The 19,288-nt window shown below is 34.8% G+C and overlaps 5 protein-coding genes across 6 annotated transcripts; 2 read left to right on the plus strand and 3 right to left on the minus strand.

Moving 5' to 3' along the window:
- Positions 1-219: 219 nt before the first annotated feature.
- Positions 220-8,471, minus strand: LOC139810629 (uncharacterized). 2 transcript variants are annotated; one of them, XM_071774334.1, is made up of 14 exons: positions 8,331-8,471; positions 7,446-7,533; positions 6,681-6,945; positions 5,581-5,725; positions 4,752-4,951; positions 4,524-4,630; positions 4,029-4,250; positions 3,550-3,759; positions 3,097-3,399; positions 2,484-2,582; positions 1,864-2,090; positions 944-1,058; positions 670-834; positions 220-546 (listed from the first exon to the last, which is right to left on the minus strand). In XM_071774334.1, the coding sequence occupies exons 2-14, from the start codon at positions 7,518-7,520 to the stop codon at positions 349-351; spliced, it is 2,331 nt and encodes a 776-aa protein (XP_071630435.1). In that variant the 5' UTR covers positions 7,521-7,533; positions 8,331-8,471; the 3' UTR covers positions 220-348. The 2 variants fall into 2 exon arrangements, with proteins under 2 accessions (XP_071630435.1, XP_071630434.1); XM_071774333.1 differs by having other exon boundaries at positions 1,864-2,246.
- A 17-nt stretch (positions 8,472-8,488) lies between these two features.
- Fh (frataxin) lies at positions 8,489-9,461 on the minus strand. Its single transcript, XM_071774336.1, has 3 exons — positions 9,103-9,461; positions 8,878-8,998; positions 8,489-8,788 (listed from the first exon to the last, which is right to left on the minus strand). Exons 1-3 carry the CDS (start codon positions 9,324-9,326, stop codon positions 8,528-8,530), a joined length of 606 nt encoding a protein of 201 aa, XP_071630437.1. The 5' UTR covers positions 9,327-9,461; the 3' UTR covers positions 8,489-8,527.
- A 1,158-nt stretch (positions 9,462-10,619) lies between these two features.
- Positions 10,620-15,387, plus strand: LOC139810630 (beta-1,3-glucan-binding protein). The gene is made up of 8 exons (XM_071774335.1): positions 10,620-10,875; positions 11,756-11,983; positions 12,074-12,231; positions 12,416-12,558; positions 12,620-12,783; positions 13,759-14,132; positions 14,347-14,448; positions 14,600-15,387. Exons 1-8 carry the CDS (start codon positions 10,728-10,730, stop codon positions 14,708-14,710), a joined length of 1,428 nt encoding a protein of 475 aa, XP_071630436.1. The 5' UTR covers positions 10,620-10,727; the 3' UTR covers positions 14,711-15,387.
- A 275-nt stretch (positions 15,388-15,662) lies between these two features.
- On the plus strand, positions 15,663-17,512 carry LOC139810634 (uncharacterized). Its single transcript, XM_071774338.1, has 2 exons — positions 15,663-16,229; positions 16,803-17,512. The coding sequence occupies exons 1-2, from the start codon at positions 16,139-16,141 to the stop codon at positions 17,210-17,212; spliced, it is 501 nt and encodes a 166-aa protein (XP_071630439.1). The 5' UTR covers positions 15,663-16,138; the 3' UTR covers positions 17,213-17,512.
- Mrps10 (mitochondrial ribosomal protein S10) lies at positions 17,511-19,131 on the minus strand. The gene is made up of 5 exons (XM_071774337.1): positions 18,486-19,131; positions 18,211-18,408; positions 17,998-18,125; positions 17,719-17,920; positions 17,511-17,642 (listed from the first exon to the last, which is right to left on the minus strand). The coding sequence occupies exons 1-5, from the start codon at positions 18,498-18,500 to the stop codon at positions 17,592-17,594; spliced, it is 594 nt and encodes a 197-aa protein (XP_071630438.1). The 5' UTR covers positions 18,501-19,131; the 3' UTR covers positions 17,511-17,591.
- Positions 19,132-19,288: the final 157 nt, after the last annotated feature.

Raw genomic sequence — 19,288 nt, forward strand, 5'->3', positions numbered from 1 at the left:
TCTTATCTCCCAAATAGATTAAAAAGCTCGTAAAAACGAAATTGAAAACTTTCAGTGCTGGGAGAGTAGTTCGCACGAACTTCTCCACGAGAAGAAATTGGCGACCGTTTACTTTTAGATGCATTATGTAAAATGCGTAAAACGCAGACTACCGCAAGATATTTTATTTTCAAAAGCTATAAACGCTAGAAAAACATCTCGTAGGAAGAAACGTCTCTCTTCATATTTCAAGGATCCGTCATTTTATTGGGCAAACGTATACATTTGATTACAGAATTAAAATTCAAGCATATTGAGAATAAATTACAGTAGAGATATTACTTAACACCACACGTGTAAAGTAACAACTTATTTAAAACGTGCTGATCTGACAAACGAGCAAATCCTTTTGATAGATTGCGCCACTTCTTTATCTTCATGACTCAGATCCCCGACGTTCTTGAGTTCCGGTCTTAGGAGAACTTGAGTTCGTACACGCTCCAAAGGAATCGACAGAGGCATCGTTAATATCCTCGACCAGTTCGTTGCCTCGTAATTAGCCATAAACTGAAACACACACCATTTATTCGCAACGCGCGTATGCTGATTACAGGCACGACAATTTCGTAAGTTCGTGTGTGTACCGAAGATCTGTATTTACCACTAAGGCGCATAACTTTGATTACTAACTTGATCAAAGCACGTGTCCTCGATGTGAAACATTATATGTGTGAGAGGTTTCACGATGGGCGAGATTTCCGGCAGATTAATCAAATCTACCTCCCTGCTCTCCTCGCCGCGACGTAAATTATTTAATACCCAGTCGGACGCTCGAACTAAATACTCGTATGCAATCTGCGATGCACAAAGATTGTTCATACACAATTGTTCAGTTCGTCCACGCGTGTTTACCGCGTAATTATACTAATATACGAGCATTTCCAATGACAGTCGCTTTACTAACTTTTAAAGAACGTCGCCCGATATTCGTGAACAACAATTCGTCCGTGTAAGTTTCGATGACGCAAGCCATGTTCTGTAATTCGCCGTTTCTCGGATTCTGATCCTCTCGCCTGAGGCTGTAATTAATTTTCTCTTTCTTTTTTTCGTTTAGATGAAATAAAATTAAAAATATATAAAGTTTATCAATTGACATTAAATTAGAATAAATATAATCGAGTTATTGGAGCAATTACTTAGTTATTTATGCTTACATTATATCTTGCAAATTCCTAGAAATTTTATTAAATGTTAAGCTTGGGGAAACTAAAGCTTCATATAATATAATGCAGAGCTTATCTAAATATTTCTTGCAGACATAAGCTCGTGATAACGCTACAGAAATTATATGTGACACGATACAACTTTTATCTCGTATTTATTCCGAGCGTGAGTTTATAAATAAATAAACAAATAAATCAGGAATAATCCAACGCGCATTTAGTATTATAATACAATTTAAATTCAAGCTGCAAATATAATGCATAATAATACGTATTATTATATGTATACACATATTTTAGTACGGAACATGAGAGGTAACAATCTATTTTTTCCCGGCAAATCTGTCTTTTAACATTTTATAATATCTTTTAAAGTAAAAATAATAATTCTTCGCAACACGTTCTTAATGGTACAGCAAACAGACCTAGCACTTTGATCAACAAACTCTTCTTAAGAAGCTACAAATTTCATGCTTCGCTTATAGTATCTCCACAAGCGATAACAATGCAATTTATGTATATAACATTAGAGAAGAAAATTAGTTGTTTATAAAAATATCACTACTATTAATCTGCAACTATATAAGGGTAATATTGTGATACTAACACTATTACTATTAGCCTGCAACTACTAAAGGTAATAAATTATGGAGAAACTCACCTGTCCTTTACAAGAAACAGGAAAGAATCTATCTGCGACGTATGTTTATTGTCCTCGTCGATGCTACAAATCGCTTCAGCGAGCGCCGTTGCGGCGGTAGATCTGTCATACGGATTAAAAGGGCTGAGTTCGCAACACGTGTCCTCGGAACCCGGTGTACTGCGGCGCTCGTTTTTGCCCTTCGTGGACACGTCCAGGAGGGTGGAGTACAGGGCGGCGCACAGTACCTGGAGCAACACGTTGCCGCCGATCGGCCGACAGTGCGCGGGAATGTTGTCGTTTAACGCGAACGCGGCGCGTAAAACCGGAGTCGAGGCGGTCACGTACAACTCGGCGAAGCACCCGATCGCAAGGGACATGGCTTGATATATACTGGCACCTGTCTGAAGATAATTTTGCAAAATTTATCTAAACGCTGTAACTCACGTGATGTATCGGAATTTTATAATTTATTTTGCGGCTGTAACGACACACTGTAGTAACGTACGATCTTGATATTATTTTGAATTTTAGCGAACAAAAGAGTTATCGAAAAAAAAAACAAATATAAATCCTTCGAACACGTCGGAACATTATTCGAATATTATCATATTACATAAGTATTGTTGTATAATAATTACTTTCGCGGCATCTAAAAGTACTTCGGCCACCGGTTGCATCATGGTCTTCAGCGGCTTTATCAGCGCATTCAACCAAGGTGGCCGCGATTGATTCCAGACCTTTAAAATGATAAATGATAATAGAATTAGGTGTTACGCTCATATTAATATATGTAAAATTTTTGCAAACTACAGTAAAACGGAATACTTAAAAATTTGATAAAGGGTAGATATATATAGATAAGTATGATATTATAAAATAATTTTTATGTCAAAAAAGCATCATATGGAGACTAATATTTTAAAAATTGTAAATGTTTTTTTTTTAATTAATTATGTTGTATATAAGAAACTCGAGAAAAAAGTTTGTATTTTTTTTTTTATAAATAAATCTTTTAGAAATGTAGCTCACTCTTAAAATATTTCGATATTTTCAGTTCTTATATATTTTATCTTCTATATAATCTATATGTATAATAACTTTTTTCTCTTTTTGTTCATTAAAATAAAAGTCTAAATTATCATCATATTAAACCCATCCATATATATATTACGCAAACTGTATTTTAATGAGAATTGATATAAATTTACGCGCAATGAACTTTTCAAATGACATTTCGTAAAACCACACGACCTGTTGTCTGTCCAAATAATTGGACCAGTTCGGGTCCTGCTTCAGCGCCGGTATAATTACGTGCTCCGGCTCGTTGACGGTTACCACCAATACGTGGAATAAGCTGTATAATGCCGGAGTCGAAGTTATTTTTAGCGTTTTGTCACACGCCGACTCGCTGCATAGAAAACCGCTGCAACTTCTTTCGTCACTCTTCGATCTGTTAGCTGCGTCATTGTCGTCCATGCACATGACGCCCACGTTTTGACGTATTAAGGTCTTCAGCAACATCCTTGCCACAACGTAATTGCTCATCGATATCACCTGCGAGCAGGGAGATTCCTGTAAATCTAAAATTCTAAAGCATGGTCTGTAATACAGGCTCTATATCTCGCTGCGTACACTTGGCGCGAGAGACACTATACCGTGTCTCTTGATGAATAGCTTCGTTAGTGGGATCGTGTCAATAATCACCTTCATTAACTGGGGCCAGTTAGGCTGAGGCTGATGTCTCAAAACATTCAACTCAAGAATGACAGCTTTATCTTCGGACAACGTTACAATATCAGCTGGAGAATCAATCGTACCTAATCCTAATAAATTTGGAGCGCATATCAACAGCCAAGGAGCAGGACCACGCCGGGGCCGCAATATTGCCAGATTTTCCAATCCATGTCGGAAGATCTGAATAACAATTACTCGTTCTTATAAACATAAACATACTTTCCGTGTCACGTTTAAATATACAAATCGAATTTTATTAAGTTCCAATGAATAAACCCGTTTTTATCTCTTCATACACAATTTTATACAATCTTATGTGTTCTTGTATCTTAATTTTATACAATTAGTACACGCGTTAATTTAATTATAAATGTATTCAATTAACTTATTAAAAATAAAAAATAGCGTATTTTTCTTTATAGGTCTAAGTATCCGACACTCGGAAGTACCTGGTACAATTCCTTGAGAGGAGTGCCTCTAAGTAGCAAGCAGATTAACAGCTCGTTACATTTTGCGTGTATATCTCTTATTGCTGTCGGCAAGTTGCTCGGGCGTGCACCAATCATCCCGTCGCTACCGACACACGCGCCTAAAGCGAGGTAGCCCGTGCAGCAGAGCACATTAAAGGCGTCCGACCAAAATTGTTCGGATCGTACCAGTGTCGGTCGTCCCTGTCACAATTTCATATTTTTGTCTTTAATTTCAGTCCCAATTATTCACGCAAAGGTAAAACATCGCGCTTCAATAAATCGCAGATGAATGCGTAATGTATGCAAAAACGTGCAAAAGAACAAAAACGTAGAAAAAACTGATTTTACATTCGTCGGATCGGAATGTAAAATCCGCGTTTGCGACTCGCGGCAACGATAAAACATTCGATGCAGATAAAAGAACGCGAAATAAATTAGAAGATTAGTCGCGAGAGATATCTCTCCTGGCCTTACGTGAATGAATCGCGTAGTTATGATAGACAGGGACTCATTTAGCATCTCTGAAAATACGCGCTGTGCCATCTTAGGCGAGACCGTGTTCCATAAATCCGCCTTAGTACCTGGAAATATTAACATATCGTTTTTGCGAGACGTTGCATCGCGCGTAGCGTCATAAATCAACCTCCACGGAATATTAGTCTGCAGAAATCGAGAAAAATGAGCCGAGCGTTAGTTCTTTACCTTGCATGTACAACCACCACATCTGTATGACATAGGAGCATCGCTCCCTTTCGAAGAATGGTTTGTCGCTGTGCCAGCTGAGAGAGTCCGCCTCATTAAGAATATATAAGGAAATTAATCGACAGTGTAGATCGAGCAGTCTCTCCGCCACAGCTTCGGCCATTTCGTGGAATGCTTTGTGAGATTGATTAATCTTTTCGCTATTTAGAAGAGAAAACGATGATAGAGGTCGAACATGCGTGTACATAAAGTACAAGTTACACGATCTTAAATGCAAGAAGGACTAATAAAAATGATTGAAAATAATAAATTGAAAAATAATAAATTAAATTTAGGTCCACGTCAAATTTTAAGCACAACAAGATTATGAAAGAGAAAGTGTGATATCCCACAAATTTTTAGACTAACAACACTTACAATTATAAATAAAAAATACACATTAATTCTAAGTATAAACCAAAGAATTAAATTAAATGTTTTTTATTTTATTGTTTTTTGGAATACTATAACTTTCGGATGAAATAAATATTTTCAGTTTTTATGTATTGCTGTACATATATTCATTTATAGTATCATAAAATCAATATTTTAATTTTTATATGCGAGATTTATATGCGAGATATTTGTACATATTTATAAAACTTGCCGGACGATACAGAAACATCATATTGTTAATTGTTTTATGTTACAGTGATTGGAATGTAAATTATTTAAAATCTATTTTATGTAGGTATTTTCTGTCCTTGGGAAAGAAAAGTTTTAACTTGTGTAAGGATGAGAGACTACAAAATGAGAGACGACGAATATATATAGTTTCTGTGTAAAGCACCTTGATTGAGAAGAAATTATTCCTTTTGCGTGCTGATTGTAACACCACAAACAGTTACGTATCAATGCCGCCGCGCCCAAAGTGGCAGTGAGCACGGTGAGATCGGCGTGATCCAAAGATTCCTGGATTAACATGTGTAGATGTTCTAAAAGATAGAAGTTTTAGGATATTATCCCATTTCTCTTCGAATATTTTTAAATTTGTGAGTTTAAATCGTGCCACTATAAAAAATTATCTAAAACGCAAACGCAGCTTCGTTGCAGAGGTGAACATATAGAGCAGACTTAAAAAAGCAGAGGTCAGTAACGAATTATTTAATTAACTTGGAATTTTTTCCGCAAAAATTTAATCCAACGTCGAATTGTGGAGTAATTCAACACTGATTTCGGAGGTCTTTTAGAAAATTAAACCTCCAGAATAAAACGTCACATTCTTCATATAATTTACATTTTACAATCTTCAAAAATATTTTTTTTGTTATTTTAATTATTAAAATATTAGTACAGTACAAATATTAAAAAATTTTAAATATCAAGTTTTTCCTAAAAGAATATAGTTTAATGTTTGCAAGGATGTATTCTTAATTTAATACCTTCTAGAGCAATTCTACTTATCAATGTACTCATTTTATGTATCGTATAATACGAAAAGTACTTAGAATTATATTATCGTCATGTACATATAACGTAAGCCACTAGTAATTACAAGAATATAATATTTACTTATAATTAATTAAATTTTAATGCCGTTTTTTTACAGTTTTCTGACCGAGATTTTTTCTCTCCCGTGCATCTGCCTGACTTTTTCGCGCACTTGCCTACTTTAGTCATTATTAATTAATTGAGTTGAATATATAAAGTACACTTCGAATTACTAATGTTAAGAGGCTATTCAACTGTTGATAAAAGAGCAAACGCACAAAAATCTGCGCTTAATCAAATATAATTAAAAGTAACTAAATAAGAAAAAATATCGAATTTATGATTAATTACATCTTTTTCTTTATGAGCGACTTTTCTCAGTTTTTCTTTGCAACTACTATTTCAAATGTTATATGTCCAACATCCATTTTTACTTCTTATCATCGGGATAAAGTGTACCTAGCAGCTGCTCGGCGGTGTCGACAACGAGCAGGATGAAATCGGACGGCTGGATCCGTTTAATGACACCCTCTTCATCGTCGACGCTGGACGCGCTTCCGTCCCAGATGGAGCTCAAACCGGAAGTGCGCTTAAAAGCGGCCACGAAGTCCGCTTCCCACCACGTGACGATTTTAATCGCGGCGAACGAGGCGTGCCGCGGAAAATCGAGCCTCCCGCCGCTGATGCGTATGCAGAGGGGTTCCCTTAGAACGGTTTGCATCTCCTGCATCGAAAATCGCGACAGATATATGGGCGACGCGAGTATAAAATTCCACTTTCGAAAATAGCATCGCGCGCGACGTGACTCGATTTGACTAAAGTATCCCCGTGTTGAACTTGATACATTTCGATTTAAAACAAATTTCGCACGTCACTGTCGCGATACGTATAATGACAAATAATTGAATTATTCGATTTGCAGATGTATTTACGCGCCGCGAGTTTCTATTTTCGAAATTATGGTCGATAAATCAATCCTTCTTCGTAATTAAATCACGTCGTGCTACGCGGCAAACGGAATAATTTCGAAACGGCACGCTTCCGATACGTTACGCGGCCGCCCGGAAACCACGAATGTAATAATCTACGCGTTTTGTACTAAAAGCCCCGAAGGTATCAAGCTATCGCGAAAATCGACGTGGCAAATTCTATTATATTACTCACGGGGCTGCGCAACATAGAAATTGTATTAACGATAAATGATTTATACCAGATAATTTGTACCTGGTAATATTGCATATCCCGTTGCAACAAAATTCTTACGCGATCGACCAAATTCCCATCTTCCATAATCTCCATTTTTGCTCTCCGTCTGTCGAATAACACAAAAACAATTATGCTTGGACGATCTGATTTAATCGGCTCGTTATGCATAATTGTGCATGTGCGCAAGCAAATTCTACGTGCGTTAAACAAAACTGAAATCGAAAGCGATCTCTTGATGTGACATAGACTTGCCTCGATCATTTACGTTTTAAAACAACTCTTCAATAAATGCTGATCTCATCTTAGTAAAATTGTTTCGATGAAACAATTACCCAACAATTCAACAAAAAAACTAAAGTTAGCCAAATTAAAGTAAATAAGATCTGGCTCTCGAACTAGAGATAAGAAGAATTCGCTTAAAAAATACAATTCAAGATTTATCTATCTCAATAAACAGAGTGTCACTAAACACAAATCTCAAATTCAATGAACAATCTTAAGTTGAAACCAAGCACTATTAGTTGGAGTCACTCTCATAAAATATATAGCAATGCATGTATTTTAAGCTGCGTTTTATTAAAAAGATATTTACAATATTTAAAAAAATGTATATAAATCAATTTAATTGTGAATAATGTATCAGTTGTCTTAAAGAAGGCATTATAATGCATATAAAACTCTGTAATTCTGAAAGATTAAAAACTGCTATAAATAATATATATTAGCATGTCAATATATATTTTAACATATAAAAAACAGTATGCTTTCTTTAACTTACATTTTCACAATATCTCGTATATGTTGTAACATAAAGCATAATAATAATAATAAATAAATAACGATATGCAGGTACCATTACAGTGCTAATATGCAATATTATGACTTGACATTAAAGTTACTCACATGAAGTTTAATGTAGTTGCTAATATAGCACTTATATATGCCAATTTCTTCTTTCAGCTTTTTATATTAGTTTTATGTACAATTTTTGTAAATCAGATCTTCAGTAACATCTAATAGTCATTGGATAATTATATCAAGTGAATTATAGATTCGAACAATCGTAATTAAACCTTTATTAATGTTATTTCTTAGAAGAACTATCTATCAGCTTGATTCTCTCTACCGCTAAAGGAACACTTGTCGAAGCACGCCTCACTTCTCACAATTGCTGGTATCTCATTATTAAGTAGCTCATGTAAGGTTTTGCCATCGTGCTTGTATATCCATTGGCCATTTACAAAATCGTAACGTTTCGGTCCAGATTTCGGAGAAGAGAGCCAAATTTGCTTGTTCGGCGTTTGACGGTTTATAACGTAAGTACCATGCGGCTCGCCAAATTTCACGGTCAACACACCATCCTGCAGCAAAAATTTCAAAAGATATATCATCACAAACGTACAAAAATAAGAACTATGGATTTTTCAATTAATATACACATCATACTTACTCCGTAAGATACATCAGCATCTGACAAATGCACTGCTTCTTCAACCAATTCCTCAAAGCACTCGGTTAATGAGTCCAAAGTTTCATTACAAATCTTCTCGTATTGCACGGAGCTAAGTTCGCTAAAAATCACGCAAATAATAAGTTTTTTCTTCACATTAATGACACGTGCAGACTGTTACACATTATTGATTTGACGCGTCACGAATAACGTAATGATACTCACGTCGTAATTTCAGTATCTGTACTGAGATTTTTTATAGACAATTGCAGTAACGTTCGTGGATCTCTCTTTGAAAAACGTGTTGTACCATGGGTGACATAACCTGCAACGTAACTGCCGAGCTTGCTCGGTTGGAAAACGGCTCGTTTCTTGACCGAAATTCTACGGAGGAATAAACTGCGAGACAGCCTCGAGATTACGTCTGATCTCGTCACGACGGTTAACATGATAAATAGCTTCTCTTAGCAGTTTTATCGATTAAACAAGTTCTCCGGTTAGTACAGCGATACTCCTTGATAGTCTTGATACTCCTTTTGACGTATATGTTTACACCGCTGCGTCGGTATCGTCACGGTCACGTGCGAGACACTGCGAGATAACTTTGTAGCTAGTATACTTTCAACACTTGAATTAAAATAGATATATGTATAATTGGATGTTAAAGAGAGAGGAAAGATGAAAAGTACAAAAGATTCAATTGCAAAAGATAAAACCGTTATCAATTGTGGCAAATTGGAATAAATAACGACAACAAAGATTTATTCTTTATAGCTGAACTTTTGTACTCAATTCAGCTTCTCCCTTTTTTAAATTATATATATACTTATATATATTATTTAATCATATGTTTAATTATATACTATAATTATATACCTTATATCTTTGATCTATCTTTCCAGGTAGTCTTAAAACCTTTGAAATGCCATTGGAATGTCTTTGAGAAATGAGTGTTGTCTAGAAACACGTGACATTGACGAGCAGAATACATCCTCCAAATATACACAAATTTATATGATAATTTCGAGTAAACTGAAAGTAATGTACGTTTACAATATGTGTAATTTGAAAACCCTGATAAGTTAAACTTTAAATTGTATCTATTTCTTTTACTTTTTATTTATGCAGTATATATTTATTTTTATGGTTTTTTTCGTTTTCAAAATTCCCCCAAAAATTTATAGTTATATAACAGTGCCAGTGCTCTGGAAAGTTATTGCTATTTTATCTTCCATAAATTATTTTGATCAAGATATTTTATATTAAATTAACATTAATTGCATTTTTATTAAGTTTTTATTATTTTCTATTGATAGAGCCTATATTATTTTGTCAAATTCGCTTTTAATACAATTAATTATCTAACCAATCATTAAACAAATTAGGTAATATTTAAACCTATTTATGAAAAAAGTGATAATTTCTCAAAATAATTTCTCTACACAATTATATTATATGTAATTTATATTATCATATAAATATATTTGTATAAAATATATTGCTTTCACATATTGTTTTTTTTTTTGCAATTGCCAATCAATATCTGGAAATCTGGATAATGATCGGATGTATCTTCGTTTCGGGTATTTTGGATGATTCAGCATCGATGGTCCGCTGGTGTCCGACAAGGGAATCCCAAAGACAACGATGAGGCGCAATCTGAATGACCGTGACGTACAAGGAAAGCGTAAAGGAAGGGGCAAGGAAAGTGATGTGGAGGAAATATTAGTAGATCATCGAAAGCGCGATACATATATGCATGTATATGTCAGTCTTTTTTTTTAATACCATACGACCTCGGTGCTCGATAAATATTGCGTCTGTAACGTCAAGAATCGGTAATCGCGAACATGCTCTCCCGCGGAGTCGACCGTGCGATAGTCCGACTAATTTTCGCACTAACAGGCATACTCGTCGTGAGACCGGTGTTTCCCTATGTGCTGCCAGATCCAACTTTCGAAGTGTTAAAGCCGCAAGGTCTTCGCGTCTCTATACCAGGTAAGGTTTAACATCGTGATTTACAGTGCCCTTCTTTTTAGAAAGGATTGTAACAGTCCCAAAGTTTTTTCTTATAAAGATTGAAGTCTAAAAAAAAAATCAAAAAATTACCGTAAAAAGATGATCTTTTAAGCTACGCAACATTTAAAAAATGCCTGATTGAATTCTGTTACAGAAATGCTAATTACTGTTGCGTAATACATTTTATATATTATATAATAAAAAGAATCTCATATATATATATATAATTATTATCATATTTCTTACATTCATAGATAGATAAAAATATATGAAAAAAAGAAAATTTCAAAAATTCTGCAAATATCTACATGCTGATCATTATATACCGCGTGTTGCCAAAAGCAAAGATCGAAATATAATCTAGTCAAGTAATTCGTTTCTGCAATAACTACTTTTGGGATTCCCTGAAACATAAACAAAAGATTAAAGAATATTCCGATACTTACGACTTTTCTTGGAACACTGTCTCATTAACGCTAAACATGTTTTTACCATGCTTTTATCATTGCAGAAAGATTAATGATTATGTGACCTTAATGATTATGTGTCCGGAGAAAAATTTAAATCACAAGAAATTTTAAGCTCTTTCAAAATGTTGTGCCTCGTAATATTTCAAGTTTTAATATAATTAAATTTCTAAGAAAACAAATAATAACATAGGTTATTGATATAAATATAATACAATAATAACATGAATAATACAAATTATATATACATTATATTGTCTAAAAAATTAAAAACTTAAAAAATAAAAATAAAAATTTGACATATGGTAAATATAATATATCCTAAATAATATGAGATTAAAATAATAGAAAAGAAGAAATAGTTTCATATTTAACGATGATGCGATTAACAGATGCACCGGGTTTAAGAATATTTGGATTCCACGCCAACATCAATAAAGCAATTCGCACTAATGAATACGGTCAGATTGCCGGTGACGTCTATTTAGCAACAGACGGCCGCTGGACTTTCGAGGATCCGGACGTGACTATAAGAAATGGAGATGTACTTCGTTACTGGATTTATGCACAAGCGGATGGGGCTAGTTACAGGAAGAACGACCAAAGATGGACATATTCCCGTAAGATTATTTGCATAAACACGCAATTTTTCTCTGATTTATCGATAAAAAATAACGGCGTATTAAAATGTATATAATACTTCAAATTAGCAACAGCGATGGAAAATCAAGCAGTTGACAGTCAAGAAACTACACAGAATTCTTCAAGATACGAAACTCCGGCCGAAGGCCGATTATTGCTCGAGGACAATTTCGATTCTTTTAACGAGTCACTTTGGAAACGCGAGATAAAGATGCCATTAGATCCGGTGGGTATTCGGAGTCTATTATTCATTGCAGAATTGTTAAAAATACAATAATAATCCCTCTAAATTTATGTAATAAAATATCTATGTCCATATAAATACATATATGTCATGTGCGTAATAGAACATAAACATTCATTATACATTTCGTTTTTCATTCAACAAAGTTGATTGTGTTTTAAATTAGGACTACGAATTCTGCGTATATCACAATCAGAATCACAAACAACTCGTGCAAGTTCGAAATGGTCAATTATCCATAAAGCCAATTATACTGGAAGATTATTACGGCGAGAACGCAACCGCGTTCGGAAGATTGCAGCTTAATGGGTAAATATAAATAAATAAAATTTCTACATTTTCTTTTACTAATTATAATCTATCTTTATAGATGTACCAGTATGGTTGACTTCGAATGTACGCGGCAGGCATTAGCCTACAACATTCTGCCACCCGTCATATCCGCGCGTTTTACCACGAAAGAACGTTTCACCCTGCGATATGGAAAGATTGAAATACGCGCCAAGTTTCCCCAGGGCGATTGGCTGTATCCGGGTAATTAGATGCAATTTTTTTTATTACAAATAACACATATAGGGTGCGATTCACTTGGTACTCCAAACGCTCTTGGAAACATTTCATCTTTGTTGTTTATGAAATGTTAAACAAGGACAAAATGATGCTCTGAAGCGTTTAAATAGCGTCTACTGGATCGCACCCATAATCATTAATCTAAACCGTATTATGCAATAAAATCCATTGGATGTATAGTACCGTATAAATTAATCCGAATAAGACACAATACATAAGGAAATTTACATACCCTTTGTTCGCAAATAACTGCAAGATACTTGCCATAATAATGTCTTATTAATTGTACTAAATATATAAGTTAGTAACTATTTTTAATTACTAACATGTTATTGCAGCACATCTTTTGCATTTGATTGCAAATTGTTTTATTTTGTGTCTTGTTCGGATTAATTTACACGATATTATATGTAGAATTAATGCCAAAATATTTTTATTACTTTCGCCAATTTCTTATTTTTTTTACGGACTAGTTTTCTCTAACATAATTTTTCTAACAATATTAAATATTATTTAGACTTGATTTATTGCGAGAAATTTTGAATGGTTATTGTCACGGTCTTTAATGCTTTTCTCTAGAAAGATGTAGGCCGGTAAAAATTATCAAAAAATTCTCAAGGAAATATAGCCATACTTGCATGCAATGAATATTAATAGTATACTTAATCGTATACTTACACGCTGCTAAAAATATCCCGTTTTTTATTTAAATATTTAGTAGAAACAAATTATGTAAAACAGAAATTGAAAATGTATGTTGTCCTAATAAAAAGAGAGGTCAACCGCTCATTAAAAACTAATCTATGTAAGAAGGTCAATGGCCAAATTACGAGCACAAAATAAGGATGTTAGTTTAAAATAAAATCTAGTTTATTAATAACGGTATATTAAAAACAGTTGAATGTCCTTCTTATACATTGTCCCATATAATTTTATCAGAAATGTGGCTTGAGCCACGGTATTCTACCTACGGTGCGAACTATGCTAGTGGCCGCGTTCTTCTGGGTTTAACGCGCGGCAATGAGAACCTGGTGAATGCCACAGACGTTTCGAAGATCTATGACGCTAGAAGATTGGACTTCGGCGTGAGAGTAGGCGCATCCCCTAACGAGATCCGGGAAATACTCGTTACGAAAGTAAGCGAGTTCGGGCCACGATGGACGCAGGATTTCCACGTGTACACGACCATCTGGACTAGCAATGGTTTCACGTTTTTATTGGACAATGAGGAAGTTGGGCGAATAAGCCCTGATGAAGAGGGATGGCTAAATGGTCTTCATACAGACAGAAAAGCTGCCCCGTTCGATCAAGAGGTAACATTTCAGTGTCCTATTTCTGTTATTACTATAAAATGGTATTTATGTAATTCCTTACAGCAAGCAAACGTTGTTTTACTCTTTCACAATTCTACCAAAATACTTTATTTATGTCGCGCATTTGTTTACCTTATATAATACAAATTAGTTAATTAGTTAATTTCTTGTATATATCATTTCTTGAAAATAGTTATAAAATTTTTTGTAATAGTTCTTTGTCACACTTGGTGTTGGTGTGGGTGGAATACGTGTATTTCCGGATGATATGCTCAGTTCTGGAATACAAAAACCATGGCGAAATGTGAACGTTAAGGTATGGACACACACTTTAATATTATTTAATTTAATTCATATTATTATCTAATATTATTTAATTTTTTTGAATCAATTGTCTAATAAATAATTCAACATATTTTGGTGCTTTATAGTTTTCGTTCTTAAAATAAACCTGTTCTTGATTGTAGGCAATGCTAAAATTCTGGAATTCTCGGAACAAATGGCTCCCAAGCTGGAGACGAAACAATGGCAATAATACTGCTTTTGTAATAGATTATGTCAAAGTGTGGACTCTTTAAATGAACGGCATACATTCACTTCACTTTTTATCAAGTCCATTTTCTTTTTTATCATTTGTATTATTTGTAGTAATAGATCGATTCTTTTTCGCGTGACAATTACGTCGCACACATATGCATTTAACATGTTGCTGTGAACATGAAGAAATAAGTCGTCAACAAAAATCAGTAAATCGGTTAACTTCTGATTCAATAATGATACAAGATTACAACGTTGCCCGCAATGTTATTGCATTTAGAATCTCCACGAAGACGCATAAAGTCCTTTTTACCCGCGTAACGCAATTAGAATCCTGTAATTGGACCGCTTCTGTTTCTATAAAAGGGTGAACGATGCTCCCGCGAAATCGGAAAGAAATTCAGGGTCGCCCGGAGCTGGTTTTACCTTTAATGATGCTTCCATTAGCTGCTCGGACGATCACCCTGTGATAATATTCCTGCCGATCATTACATGAACATAAAAATTTCTTGAACCAGCGCGAAGTTTACCAAGGGCAAACATTTTTTATAGAAAAGGCAACAGGTGGTACCATTAATCGCATTCGCTTTACCTAAATTTTTTTGTATGCGTCACTTTTGTACGCTCTACGCTTTTCTTTTTCCTAATGTGATAGCTCATTTATCTATTCTCGTATTTTCTGCGTTGTAATCAAATAGATATAAAATTGTATAATAAATCGCCTCAGGTGTTTATTATATTCCAAAGTAATATTGCATCATTACATGGAATGCGGCATATAGCTCGTAGCTAAAAATACCGTGTCAGATTTTGATACATTATGGCAAGTGTGTGATGACTGTCAAGGCCATCCCCCAGACTAGACTTTACTCGGCAGTTTCGTTTTCTTTATGTTATGGAGCTTCAAAAGTTCGTAAAAAAAAAAATGTTTCCATGATCGCATAGTAGAGATCTATACAACGTAGGAGGAAACTAGATAAAAAAAAAAAGTAAATGATAAGTAAAGCACAATGCCGACTTTCGACCTGGCCCATCATTCAAACCGGTTTACCTCGGTTAACATTGGAAATAAGAAAAAAAGGTCATCGTGCGGTTTCTTCCGTCTGCTTCGTGGTATCGCGACTGATGCTCCGGCCGGATCCGATTAATTTAACGTCTACGGTGCGCACGTGTTGTTCTACCGTGGCATAAAATCTCAACAAAAGTCGAACGACCTCAGTTCGGCTTTGGCACGTCTTGTCCGGTTTCGTTTTTGCGGCCTCTTCTACGCGGCGAAACTTTTTCCTCGTGGACAGTCGATCGATAGCTCCCGCGGTAGCTACCACGATTTCCTCTCTCCCACGGTTGGCAGTCAATTCAAACTGTTCTAACTCGCGAGATAAAGTTTGCTAAATGTGCGTTAACTTAGTACTTTATCTCAACTTAACTCAGTAAGTCAGTAGTCACTTGCAAAGACCTCGTGACAGATAATGACACTGGAAAAAGTGATTGTTATTTTAGTCGTCCTCGTTTCGGCCACTGACTCTCTGGCGGATTATCATCATCGCTCAAGGCGATCGAGTAAGTGATTTTATAACATAATTTTTATGACATGTTATATTATAATCTTGAGTCTACGAGATATAAATGATAACAATTACCCGCCCCCCAGACTATATAAATTTTTAAATACATCCTAAATCAATGGAGTCAGAATAATCACGTATCAAAAATGCGAAAATCTAAAAGACATCTAAATTAAATCAATTCTGAAGGACATTTCATAAAGAACGAATGATCAAAATATATTTTGAATCCTCTTTACGACATCTTTCAGATATGTTGCTTAGCTAGTGTGTGTACATGTGACATCGATTTATTACCTATTGTACGCAAGCTTCAACAAGATTACATACATATTTAGCAAAGATGTCATTGAAAATACATGTTTAAGCGTTTTAAATATAAATAGTTGCCATTATCTACGGCATATCAATTTTTCCATCTCACAATGCACGCAGTTGAATAATTGAAAAACTTGATTGAGAACGTATATTGCCGATACGTGCCGTTAGTAAAATAAACTTTACATACAATTATATAAGAATTAGATAATTAAGTATTATACACCTTTATATGAAAATTTTATTTCAGGTAACGAATATATACTGCATAGATGTACAGCTACTGCGGAATTGATTAGAAGGCACAGGAATGAGGAGGTCACTGCAGTCAGCTCACGTAAAGCCGAAGATTCGGCACAATCGCAAACGCAACAAAAAGGTTCTCCGATTGATGCTACTCAACCTGAGACTTCTAAGCAAATTTCGAGTAGTGTTTACCGACGTATGACTCATATGAGGAGACGCGGCAATGGGCATGCACGTCGAATCACAGGCAAACACTTGGTAGATACACCCCTCAAAACCGTGAACATCGACGTACCACAAGATAGACCATCGGCCTTCAAGAAGAAGAATCCGTTACCGGAACTTGCGCGCAATATGACAGGCAGAAAGATCGATTCGTCGCCGCATGTAATAATTATCAAGTCTGTCGCTTAACATTTTTCCAATGACATTCAATTTACTCTGCCGCAGATTCTGATTTTATTGCAAATTGGCATAATTGTGTAATGTACAATTATTTATAACACTGAAGAAGTCTATGCACTATGCACATCATCTAAGCATATGTATGATTTTTTTAAGAATAATTTATCGATCTTGTCTTTTTATGAGTATTATTATCGAATATTACTTTTGATAACTGCGGCCTCTTAAAATAAGATCGTTTTTATCATATAACTAAAATGTGCGACAACTAAGATAAGTTTTATGTTGAATAAATAAACTTCAAACATATTTTCTTACAGTTTATATCGATAAATTAAAATCTACAATATGAATTATAGGAATAATTATTCCTAGTTACACATTATAGCTACGTGTTACACATTTCAGCTATACTCACGGGCAACTTCTCCATTTCAATCTGCAAGCAAAAAAAATCCCAGATAAAGCAGATGTAAAATGATTTTGAATTTTCCTTATATCGTGAGACCTCTGACCTTGGTCACTTTCATTGCCACTCCTTCTGGCAAATTTCTTTGTAGATATTCTAGAAAAGTATCTGCTGTCGATCCGGTCAATTTCATAAAGTCCAGATAGCGATAGTAAGTCCTGATTTCATACTGAACACGGTGCTTTTTATGAACATGCGCGGACTTCAGCACCGTCCACCGTTCGTGGATAGCTTTACGCGGTGCTATGCTATAAGCGTGAAAATACATCTTAACATATCACCCAATTAGCAGTGTTAACCAACGTTAAATGACTGTAGAACTTACTTTCTACCCATGTTGATATTCAAATGACCTGCGGCCATCATCACAAATTCTCCATAGCTTTTTAATACCGCTGGATCATTTCCTCTAACTTCAACCTCAATTTTTTTATACAACTTGTCTGGCATGCCCTAAAAAAAATGAGCAATCTATTTACATACGAATACATTTGAATAAATTAACAGAAAAACAGCAATAACTCTTTGCAGAATTTACCGTGTTTATCGAAAGTGAGGACTGTTCCCTCGTTGAATCCTGTTGCTGCTGCTGCTCGTTCTGCTCTTGCAGTAGTGTCGACATGGAAAATGTCACGGAGGGTATGTTGTTTCGTAGATATTTCCGCACGAGAACATTAGGACATCTTGATTCATGTTGCACGACACCAGCAGCAGCATTTCTAAGAAGAAGCGGTATCTAACAAAACGTGACACGGTTATACTTAACCTCAATCGCGACTTTCATTAACCTCGTGTTAGCTTTTATGAAGATACCTTGGACAGGAACATTTTCTCCGTGATTATCGTTGAATGGAGCTCTAAATTTCGAGACGGTCTCCAGAAATTTTATGAATTTATTATTTTCGTATTCAACGTAAACATATCCATTCACCTGGATACGTTTAGCAGAACGAAATACACGAGTTGCCGCTTTCTATCAGCTGTAACTGAAACTAATTTGCTGGATCCAGCGGTTATAACCAATCACGTTCGCTTGCTGCTCAACAATTGCATATGCATAACTGTTGTTGTTCTGCCGAACACAGATACATACATAACTCAATGTGCTGATACAACTGCAACTAGAATTGTACAACAGTTGTGTATGTAATATGTAATCGATCGTCACCGTGTAGATATAATGTTTATATTACAAGCAGCAATAAAATAAAATTCTATTTCCGCAAAACGTTGCGAGACTGAGCAAAATCTGTTTAATGTCCAAATATCGCAATATTACATTTATTTGATAGATAAAAAACTAATTGAAACTACAAGGAAAGCTTTAATACTTGTTTTTTTACAATTTTAATAATTAAACATTTACTAATCTGATTTATTTAATCACAGAATAGCATGATTGATTATGTCGGGTTAAAGTGAAAAATATATACAGCTATATGTGCATATCAAACTAAACTCATTTATAAATTAAGAAGAGAAAAACATTTAATGTATTTACATATGTGTGTTTATATTCACAAAAATCTGAAGATATAAGTTCTTTATATCTTCAAAGATTATAAAATATTTAATTTAATACAGAACAGATACTATATGTATAGCACATTTTTATC

Source organism: Temnothorax longispinosus, chromosome 3 (genome assembly GCF_030848805.1).
Source record: "Temnothorax longispinosus isolate EJ_2023e chromosome 3, Tlon_JGU_v1, whole genome shotgun sequence".
NCBI classification, from domain to species: domain Eukaryota; kingdom Metazoa; phylum Arthropoda; class Insecta; order Hymenoptera; family Formicidae; genus Temnothorax; species Temnothorax longispinosus.